Here is an 11,612-nt window from a genome sequence, read left to right as displayed (position 1 = left end):
GCCTGCATCCTCCCAAGTTCTGTTTTTGAAGTGTTTGGTGTGAAAGGGTAGAGACAGTGCAAAAGGGCAGAACACGCATAATAAATTCACATGCAAACCACTTCGTGACAGTGGTGACCCCGACTTAGCCCTAAATAGGTTTTTGTTTCTAAGGATAGATTTTTGTTGTAGTTAAAAAGCAGTTGCTTCCCTTTCATTGGAGAAAAAGTGAGAAATTGAGAAAGAAGTGCCTTAGTGTAGCTAAATATACATACTTTGATACTTTGCGTGTTGTAGTGGGTTTGTTTATGTGTATGTTATTGGACACCCCCTCTCCAGCTCTAGGGGTCTACGTAATTGTATAGTTTCGTACGTAGAGAGGGCCTTAGTTTCTGTTTGCTTCCTTTTCTGTGTAATTATTAACTATCTTTCTATCTAAATTCTAGCTCCCTTTCCTATAAGTTTTTTAAAAACTATTTTTCTTAGATTCTATCTTGGATTGATTGTTGTGTATGATTGTTGTCGTTGAGGTGCAGGCTTATTTTAAATAAAATAGTATAGGGTGTGCCATTTTTTTGTGTGTATAAATTCTGAAATTTTGTATTTTTTGGTTGGTCTCTGATATTTTTTTTTAGTTGTGTACTCTGGCTTGAAAAGTGTTTTGTTTATTATTGTTATTGTTGTTCCTATTTGTAGTTGGATTAGTAATAGGGTGATTATCTCCCTTATACTACTGTTTGATATTTAGTTGTTGGTTTGGAGAAAGTTTTTTTTGTTTATTTTTTTTTGTAAATTTAATTTTTTTGGGGGGGTTAGTAGTAATTTGTAAACATTTGTACTTGGACAAATTTTTGGGTAAATTTTGTTGTTGTTGTTGTTGTGAACATTTAAATTTTGTTTTGGTTTTGCTCTGGCGATTGATTTTCCTTAAAGGATCTGACGCTGGTTAGTGGTGTGTGGAATTGAATTTTTCATTTAAAGTGTGTTATTTGGGTTTGAGAAACTTTGACATTTCTAGTTAATTGTTTGTTATTTTTTGTTGTTGTTGATGTTCTAAAGTTGTTAGTTTAAGTTTGACATTGATTGACAAGTGTTTGAAGCTGCTATTGATTGTTTAATCTGATATTTTCTAAATTATAATTTTTTTTTTGGACTCTATTAAGTTTATTGTTTATTTTTGAGACTGGTTGTGTAAATAGTTAAGTAGTAAACAATTTAAGGATTGTTTTTAAAAAGGCACAAGATTTCTTTTAGTTTAGTATTTTATGATACTCTTTTGTGTGTGTTTAGTATTGCGAGAAACTGGTGTATGATACAACTTTTTGATACTTAAAACAATTTTGTGAACTTGTGTTACTTGATCCATTGTATTACTTTGAGATTACTTTGATATTTTGACATTGTAAAGATGGCTGAGCATAGTGATACTGGTGGTAGCACATATGATCATTATTTGGCATTGGGAGAGAAGCATGGCTTAAAGGCAGAAGCTTTGTTTAAGTTTGCTCAGGATCATATGGATAGAGAAGAGAGAATTCAGGAAAGGGAAGCAAAGAAAGTAGCAGCTGAGGCTGAGACAAAAAGATTAGAAGTTGAGGCTGAAGCAAAGAAAGTTGAGGCTGAGACAAAAAGATTAGAAACTGAGGCTGAGACAAAAAGATTAGAAGTTGAGGCTGAGACAAAAAGATTAGAAACTGAGGCTGAGACAAAAAGATTAGAAATAGAAGCAAAGAGGGAATTAGATGCAAAGAGGCTAGAAGCAGATACTGAAGCGAGGAGAATGGATTTGGAGTTTAAGAAAGCAGAAGCGCAGCAAAGTACAGGTGGAAATGCAGGGGGAAGATCAGGTCCCAGCATTAGGCCCCAGTACCCAAAACTCCCCATGTTCAAGGAAGATAAAGATGACATTGACAGTTTCTTGTTCAGATTTGAAACGCATGCAAAGGCGAACAAATGGAATGATTCAGAGTGGGCTACGTACTTATCAGCTTATCTGGAGGGTGGAGCTTTGTCATTGTTTCATTCATTGTTTTCAACGGGTACTTTGTCGTATGAAGACTTGAAGAAAGAGTTGTTGAAGAAGTTTCAGTGCACTCGAGAGGGATTTCGTGAGAAATTTCGCAGTACGAAGCCAGAGGCTGATGAAAGTTTTGGCACATACGTAACAAGGATGACGCATTTGTTCAACCGTTGGTTGAGGTTGTCGGATATAGAAACCTCATATGAAGCTTTGTTTGATTTTGTGTTGTGTGAACAGATTCTTACCAGTGTATGCACTGATTTGGCAGTCTTTTTGAAAGAACGTGATTGTAAAAATTCAAAAGACATGATTGCTAGCGCAGAAATGTACAAATCAGCCCATCCAAATAAATGTTTGGCCAGAAAGAGTCAAGTAAATCCTTTGGGGACTGGAAACGTAGCGTTCAATCAGAATCGTGGATCAGGACAGTCTTACAATCGTGGTCAAGGTGATAGTGGCAGAAGACAGGATGGTATGAGCAGAAATACCAGGTTTCAAGGCAGAGGAGATGATCGTAGGCCGGGTAGAAGAGGATGGCAGCAAGGAAGTACTAGAGGTACAGGTACTGAACAGCAGAATCAGGACACATGTTACAGATGTGGGCAGTTTGGCCATTACGCTAGAGAATGTATTCAGGTAGCATATTCAGCGAAGTCGGTAGCGGATTGTCAGGACGCTGGAGTGTTGGTAAGCTCGGCGGCATTCGGGTCGTTGCCATTAGCGGAAGGTCTCGTTAATGGGAAGCAAGTTTCAGTACTGAGAGACACAGGAGCTAATGTAGCTGGGGTAAGGAAGTCGTTGGTCTTACCAAGCCAGTACATAAAGGGAGAGGTCCAAAAAGTGAAGGGTTTTAGTGGACGGATTGATTTGTATCCATTGGCGGAAGTGGTTGTCGATACCCCATATTTTCAGGGAAAGTTGAAATGTTGTGTGCTCACAGACCCAGTCGCTGACCTAGTGATAGGTAATCTTCAGGGTGTGGTACCCAGAGTAGATTTATTCCTTGGGAATACGCAGGGTGTTGGATTGTGTGCTGATGTAAGTCACAAGAAAATCACTGAAGAGGTGGTACTTGAGAAGGTCGTGTGTGGTACGAGTAGGGCAAAAGCCAAAAAGAAACTGGAGGATTCCCCGGTGCCATTGAAAAATGTGGTTACTCCTGATTTGTCGGTTAACGAGGAGGATCTGAAAAGTTTGCTGAGAGAAGATGAGACATTGGAAGAGGTGTTGAGTGTGTCACGAGAGGATGAGAAGTATGCAGTTTGTGCAGAGAAAGTTGTTGATGTTGAGGAAGTAAGTAGTGGATATCGCGAAAGCATTCCACTGAGGTCTGACTGGGGCAGTCATGATGTTTTCCCAAGTAAATGTGGAGAGGCAAATGTTGCAGTGTTACCTCTGACTGAGGAGAGGAAAACGTTGCCGTTACCTACATTGCCTAAGGGGAAGGAAGAGACAATCGGAGATATTGTTGTTGATCCTGGTTTGACAGATAGTCATAAGGATGATATGGAACAGGTGTTTGGAAAGATGGTAGACATTTTCAAAACATGTGATGCGGTGGTGTCTTTAACGGCAAGAATTAGCATTCGAGGTTCATCCAATAGCATGAGACAGGAATACGTTGACAGACATGTTGTCCAGGTCATTCGTAGATCAGAGCATACCACAGGTTTATGGGATGTGTGGAAAAAGAAGGTTGTTTTGATCAAAAGAAAACTCAAGAATTTTCTTTTTTCCCCGGGAAGGGGGATGTCACAAAGATGTGAGTAGCATATTTGTGAGGTGAAACCACGTCGTGTTTTTAACCTCCCTAAATGTTGTACAGGCGAGGGTAGCTGACCGGACTGGCGTTATTCACGTGTTTCGGGTGTTGCACGTAAAACTGGCTTAGCTTGATGTGAGTTGTGTTTGAGACATGTAGCTGGTCTGAGGTAAATAACGTCACAGCGTGTGAGATTTCCAACCGGGAAGGTTGTTCAGCGTGTGTCAGACTTGTTCTGGGAACAAGTACTCTTTCAAGAGACGGGTCTCTTAAGGTAAATGATTTACTATGTTGTATATTATTGACGTTGGAATACATAGCTGGAGCGTAAAGGTTAGTGTGTATAAAGTGCACCCAATCTTAGTGTGAAGCGTTGAGAGAATTCTTGATGTAATTGTTTCACGGTTTTTCATGGGGAATTTCTTGAACATAATTGCTACGCATTTATGTTATGTTTAAGACGGTCATGCTTTGTATGGGGAGTGTTATTCATTGATTAAGTGTTAGTTTGGATATTGAATCTGTACGGAATGTGAACGTGGAATGAACGAGAATGTATGAGTGGTACATGAACGTTTGGAAGAAGAGATGGTTTTAGAGAATGTTGTATTAAGACTTGGTTAAATTCTTTAGGAGTTTCCATGAGGGATTTCCATGGCGTATAAGGGAGGGACCTTACACGAGAGAAGCGCTAGACGACGGTGGAAGCAAGGGACCACCTCTGCGCAGATGACTAGACGAGTGGAGTCTTCATCGAGACCGGTCGTAGCTGACGACGGTTGTTTCCGCTACGGGCGGAAGGGTTTCTCGGGGAGAAACCTGGAAGGTGTGTGTGGGCATCTTCCATGAGAGGTGTGTTGGCATCTTCAGTGAAAGGTGTGTGTTGGCATCTTCAGTGGAAGGTGTGTGTTGGCATCTTCAGCGAAAGGTGTGTGTTAGCATCTCTGTGTGTTGGCATCTGAATTCATTATTCTACGACGATTCAGCGAGACAAGTAAGTGAACTGGCGACATGCAGTGAGCCGTGATACGAACTCGTGAGTGTCTGTTGGTACCTTCTTGTGTGCGTTAATCTATATTTGAGAAAGTATTGTTATAATATGTATTTACATGCCTTGAGTGAAAGCTGGAAGATTGTGCGAACTGTGTGTTGAAAAGTTGTTCGTATTGATGTATTTAAAGTGAAGAAGTATGTTGTTTTTGGTTGAGGAAATAATGAGCCTGCATCCTCCCAAGTTCTGTTTTTGAAGTGTTTGGTGTGAAAGGGTAGAGACAGTGCAAAAGGGCAGAACACGCATAATAAATTCACATGCAAACCACTTCGTGACACAGTCCTTGTTTTTGTTTCTGTTATTATTTTAGTTAGCAGGTCTAGTTGAGCACGTATTAAGTACCCACTACTAGTTATTGTGCATTTTAGTTAATGGACTGATGATGTCAATTGTATGGAGTCGACGCACGTGCGAGGATATGTATGTGTGGGAGGGGGGGGGGGGGGGGGCGCGGGAGATGGAAGCTTGCTGTATGTTATGTAATGTATATATTGTGTGTGATACGTGGAAATGTGATACTATTTATTTGCATGTATGATACAGGTACAAATGTGATAATTGTAAGCCTATACTTGTGATTACTGTGTGTGATACATGAAATGTGATATGAATGCTGTTTTTATATGTTATACTCTTACTTTCTCCCAAGCGCAAGACAAATTCTTCTATGAAAATTGAAGCCAATAAAATTTGAGTTGAGTTGAGTTGAGTTGAGTTTTTATGTTTAGTTATTTTTATGATGTACCTTTTATAGTGCGATGAAAATGTTCCGCCATTTTCTGCTTGTTTGTAATCGTTCATTATTGTGTGAGCTTCTTGCAAGCACAGGGGCGGATTTGGGGGGGGGGGGTTACAGGGGTTCCGGAACACCCCCCCCCCCCCCCCCCCCCCCTGTCAAAAAAAAATTCTGTCTGTGAAAAAACAACATTTTTTTAAAAGAAATAATTAGTGGCTGCTGACACCAAAATCAAGGATAAGCCACACATTGTTTATAAAATAGCTACAATTCTTCAGCTTGACCCCCCCCCCCTCCTCCTCTCGGTTACCTGCTCCGCCCTGAAGCATAATACTTTGTATGAGTTTTGCGTTCAAGGCTTCCTTTTTTGGGGGGTGCGTTTCAGTCGTAAACAGACTAAATGGAAGAGATACTATTGTCTCCAGAACTATGATTATAAATTTACAGGCGGTATGAGAACATGATTGGACAGCATGATTTTCCAAAGCAGTAAACTATTTGTTTACCGTACTTGGACATACATAAAAATCCTGCACAATGTTTACCATATAAGGAATATGAACTGCAGTCAAAAAGTGTACTCATTTCGTTCTTGTTTACGGCTCGTTCATTTGTAAATGCGGGTGTATGCATACATTCTTGTGCGACTTTGCGTCTGTGTTCTTCATCGCATAAGTATTAGGGTCACACTGATGAAATTGTACAGTATCAGAACACTAAGAAATGTGTATGCCTCTTTATATATATATATATATATAAATAAATATTTATTCCTCCTTGAGGAGGGTCTGATGCTCCCAATAGGCTGTCTGTGAAGGGATACTTATTTCTCTCTCTTTCTCTGCTAAGAGATTTTAACAAATCTCGGAAGAAAGTCTCTGCTGACTTTCAATTGTTTCTTTCACAATTTCTGATGTTTTATAATGTGGTCACCGTGAAAGTTGCATCGCCTTTAAAGCGATCCAATTGAGGTCTTGCAGAAAACTTCTTCTTTACCAAGTCCTGTGTTGAACAGCAGTGAAAAGTTGACCGCTTTTCCTGTTTTACCTTTTCAAAATTAGATCTAACTTGTTCGCGTATCCATTTCTGGATCTGCAGGCTGGTACAGAGTTACCTCCCTTTAGGCTTTTTCAAATTTCCCTTGTTTTAACCTAATTTCTTGGTTAAAACTTGTCTAAATTTCTAAATTCTTTCTTAATAATTATCAATTCCACACTTTGGCCTTAAATCAAAGTGTTTCCCTTCACAGATATCCCCTTGGGGTTGTCAGATGAGGGTAGTCTCCCATGCCAACAGAAGCTACCATTCAGAGAGTGGTTTGCTTCTTAGTTGGATACCATGGGTTGACAACTCTCGCCATCAGTACCATCTGACCACTGATGATACACAATATTAATAATGTCGAAACACGTGTCTGGTCTAGGTACAAAAACAATGGTCGTCCTCAGGACTAGATTACCTTGTGATACGTCCCCCACAAAGGAACTCTGTAAATCTCGGTCCCCTTTAAAGAGGGTCTGATGCTCCCAATAGGCTGTCTGAAGGGATACTTATTTCTCTCTCTTACTCTGCTAAGAGATTTTAACAAATCTCGGAAGAAAGTCTCTGCTGACTTTCAATTGTTGCTTTTACTCTTTCTGATGTTTTATATATATATATATATATATATATATATATATATATATATATATATATATATATATATATATATATATATAAACTAGATGATTACCGGCTTCGCCGGGAAGAAGTAGAGCCGAATACCAGGCTTCGCCGGCGCACGAAGGAAAGGAGATAAACGCGCAAAACACTGGAGACCTTCTAAAAATAGTAACGTGCAGTGACCTTCTAAAAATAGTAACGTAGTAACGGGAATATGGATTGACGCCACACGGAGGAAGGGAGATAATCGCGGCTGAAAACACTGGAGAAGATAAGGAAGAGTTACTGGTAGTGGATCCCGACAACAACAAAAAAACAAAAAACAAAATCGGTTCAGCGCGCACAGCGCTGCGCGCTGAGAGCACGTGTTGAAATATCTCATCGATGAGGTTGTGTCCGGGGTGTAGCTGAATACGGTGTCCAAATTTGAAAAAGATCCACCGAGAACTTTGGCCGTGCATCGCGAACAGACAGACAGACAGACACTAGTCGTATATATATATAGATATATATATATATATAATATAATTATGATGACTTCTTTCACTATTCAATTTAGTATTTCCTTTTGATATTAAGTCTCAAAACAGCCCTATGTACAATTTGAATCTTTTCATAAAAAACATCATCTTAAAAACAATTGATTTGTACATCGGCGAAAAAAAGAGTTTCTATCTCCAGGTTACGTAACTTTAAGAAAACTCAAAGAACAAGAGGCGAAGCCATCAAGGCTCACGTAAGAAATCGACAAACAGTAACACAAACTCAATCACTCCGTCACACATACACACACACACACACACACACACACACACACACACACACACACACACACACACACACACACACACACACACACACACACACACACAGAAAGAGCATAGGTGAAACTGTGCAAGAAAGCGAGACACTAGATCTAGATCTGTCTGTCTGCATGTAGCCTACTTACAGGGACACGACTGCCAACTAGTCTCGGCCCGCTCAAAATAATAATGACCGAGACTTTCAGTACTTCCTTCGCGTGACGTCTAACCCTCTTACGTCATAATGTGACGTCAATGTAATGTGACGTCTTCAAATGTTAGAGTTTCTACCACAGACATGCACACGCACGCACGCACGCACGCACATACGCACGCACGCACAGACAGACAAAGTTACGATCGCATAGGCTACACTTACGTGAGCCAAAAATTACCTCAAAACCAGAATTTCTTAATCCGATAGCTGCGGAACACTAAATCTGCACGCATCGTGCAAAGATGGCGCTGGTCTTCAGCTGACCTTTGGAAGGCGGTCATCCAGAACAGACCTTTCACCGGTTGCCAGGGTGCCGCGGCGGGCAAATTAATTCGATGAAAAGGCACAGAAGAAGCGCAAGACAACCAGTCAATAAGAAATGAGATTAGGTTTTGAAGCCTCCTTTGTTCAACAAGATCAGCTGTGTCTGAACCATTTCAGAAGTTTCAAAAGCAGACTAGTCAACCTTGCTGAGTTCTTGATTAGATTAGTGTGCGCACGTATGCAGGAGATACAACTGTGGGGGTTTCTTAAGAAGAGTTTGTACTGTGACAGATTGCACTGTTTAAATGATGTGGAATATGCAGACTCAATTCTAACTCATCTAAGCCCTCGAAATGTACACATCCTTGGTGCAAGCATGGAGATTAAGGCTTTGTTGATTTCTGAAGAACATTGAAATGTGACAGCTGATACTGTCTGAGAGTTTACATTCAAACCCCAATTCCCGGTCAATGGTCAATCTGTGGCTTTTTCCAAATCTCAAGCGATACTGTTTACAGTCGTTGAAATTGTAGGCAACGATCTTGGCGAAGAATTTTACGCCCTCAGAGTCTGAATTCCATGCGTGCATGACACAGCTATGAACATCATCGAGGAAGAACCTTGGTCGTGCCCAGAGCTCAGTCTTGATTGAAGCTCCTGAAAACCTCGGAAAGACTCCTAGCTGCGGAGAAATACTCTAGTAGCTTTAGTTTGTGTGTAGGATACTAGTTTTATGTTATTTTTAATTTTATTTACAGTTTTTCACAAATGGTTGTTAAAAAAAAAACGGCAATGTGTCCAGGTTACGAAAATCGCCAAGGACAAAGAACCGACTCCATTTCCTCATTCCAAATGCCATGTCAACAACAGCAGCTCCTGAAAACCGGAAAAACTCCTCGCGGCAGAGAACTGCTTTCTCCTTTTTTAAATTTTTTTAAAGATTTTTTAGAAATGGTTAAACACAAATAGCTTTGTCCAGGTTACAAAAACTATGGAAGATGTCCGGAGACAAAGAGCATGCAGCCCATCAACAGAGCTAGGAATTCTGTGTACAGAACAGTTTTAAAACGTCCCGAAAGACTCCTGCCAGGGAAGACAACCTCCTGCCGTTTTTGCTTTTTCAAGATTTCCACAACTTGTACAGATCAATTCGCCGGGGAGTCTGGAGGAAGAACAGGTCAAGTGAGTGTTGAGAAGAGGCCCCGTTTGATCTTCCCCCGTTCGATGGATCCCACTGGGGTTTTATGACCGTTAGGGTGTAACGATAAGGTCAGCCCTTTAATCTCTTATTGCCGTCTTCAAATATCATCACACAGACCCATGGTGGCTGCGTGTTCCTTTGCCGTCTTATGTTCAGGGTGTTGTGTGTGTGTGTGTGTGTGTGTGTGTGTGTGTGTGTGTGTGTGTGTGTGTGTGTGTGTGTGAGAGTGAGAGTGTGTGTGTGTGTGTGTGTGTGTGTGCGAGTTTGTTTGTATGTGTGTGTGTGTGTGTGTGTTGGGTGTGTGTGTGTGCGTGTGTGTGTGTATGTGTGTGTGTGTGTGTGCGTGCGTGCGTGTGTGTGTTTGTGTACACCCCCTGTAGTTGGTTTGTTTGTGTGAGAGTGTGTGTGTGTATGTGTGTGTGTGTGTGTGTGTGTGTGTGTGTGTGTGTGTGCGAGTTTGTATGTGTATGTGTGCGTGTGTTTGTGGATATGTGTGTGTGTGTGCGTGTGTGTGTGCGTGTGTTTGTGTGTGTGTGTGTGTGTGTATGTGCGTGCGTGCGTGTGTGCGTGTGTGTTTGCGTACATGAGTGTATGTGTGTGTGCTTGAGTGAGTGTGTGTGTGTGTGTGTGATCTCGCATGTGCGTGCGTGCGTGCGTGCGTGCGTGCGTGCGTGCGTTCGTGCGTGCGGGAGTTAACATAATTTATTCCTGTATAAATGTCTTTGTCTTTATATGTGTCTGTGCATACATGTGTCGATACGAGTGTTTGTGTGTGAATGCCAGAGTGCACGTGCACGCGTGCATGCGTCGTGCTCCAGCGGTGCGTAGTGCACCTGTGACCTCATTAAGCGGGCACCGCTTCTATGTCGTGCACCAGATGGTGCTCTACATCACGGCAAACAGGCATCCAACTCACTCATGCTTTATGACTCAATGACTGCATTCTGATTTCGTGCGCGACCCAAAAGCGGTATCGTATGCTTTGACTTGGACAAAGAACTGGAACGTTAAGAATGCAAACATCAAAATAGGGAGCTCATATCAAAGCTGTCGCCACAAAAAACTAGTGTCAGCCGAGTTCAAAAAGGATAGCGCGATACTGAGTTCATTCTCACTTGACACTAATGATGTAGAAGAAATTGATGCGTCTTCGGCACAGCTGATCTGTCGCAGTGATGTTTTAGTATTGTACTTGTTGCACCGATGTTATGGGGTGTATTACGCAGCAACTGTGTGTCATAGAATTGCCACTGGTTGCAAACGAGCAAGCAGCGCATCGGAGCTCATACAAGAGAGAATTGAACCCAAACCAAACATCCCCAAACACGCAAAATATCTGAAATGGTTCTCCTCACGTAAGAATGCTTTATCCAGGGGCCGGGGATTTCTAAATGGTCCCCGGCCTTCTTATTATCTGACTCGATCATTTTTGGTAAATTGAGGGGTACAAGGGTCATTGACTCACGCAGGCAAGACTCGATTGCACAAAACCACATGGGGTTAGAGGAGAGCAACTATTGTTTTCCCTGCTGGTATCGGTATCGGAACCGTGATGCGTTCTTATCGAGGATCAGTATATAGTAATCATTGAGATGAAGCCAGGACACGCCATTGTCAGTACGTTCCAGGAGTGCTTGCTCTATGGTGTCAGTGCTTTCAGATGAAGAGGCCCGGGTGACGAGGGAGGGGGGTGGGGTTGAATGGTTGCTGGGGTGGAGGAGAAAAATGCGTATATGCACTGAGGCGGATAGAATGAGAGCGTTTTTCCACACCATGATGCCAGTGTTAACGAAAATGGTCAATGCAACAAACCCATATTCTGTGATTGCAACGTACCGGATATTGTCAGTCCCTGACGTGTGAACGATTCGGCTCCCCATTTCAAATCTGGTCAGAGATTTGCATGGGACGAAGTCA

General features: G+C 41.6%; 1 protein-coding gene across 1 annotated transcript in view; it reads left to right on the top strand.

Moving 5' to 3' along the window:
* The first annotated feature begins 1,495 nt into the window (after positions 1-1,495).
* The window catches only part of LOC138954301 (calponin homology domain-containing protein DDB_G0272472-like), a 23,033-nt gene continuing 12,916 nt past the window's right edge, over positions 1,496-11,612 (top strand). Inside the window, exons 1-4 of the mRNA XM_070326182.1 lie at positions 1,496-1,796; positions 2,482-2,561; positions 3,017-3,292; positions 9,639-9,676. Coding sequence (XP_070182283.1) covers positions 1,496-1,796; positions 2,482-2,561; positions 3,017-3,292; positions 9,639-9,676 — 695 coding nt within the window. The remainder of the gene's footprint in view (positions 1,797-2,481; positions 2,562-3,016; positions 3,293-9,638; positions 9,677-11,612) is intronic.

The sequence above is a fragment of the Littorina saxatilis genome, linkage group LG2 (genome assembly GCF_037325665.1).
Source record: "Littorina saxatilis isolate snail1 linkage group LG2, US_GU_Lsax_2.0, whole genome shotgun sequence".
In the NCBI taxonomy this organism is placed as follows: Eukaryota; Metazoa; Mollusca; class Gastropoda; order Littorinimorpha; family Littorinidae; genus Littorina; species Littorina saxatilis.
Note: the sequence above shows the minus strand (reverse complement) of the source record. Positions and strands in the feature narration are given on the sequence as shown.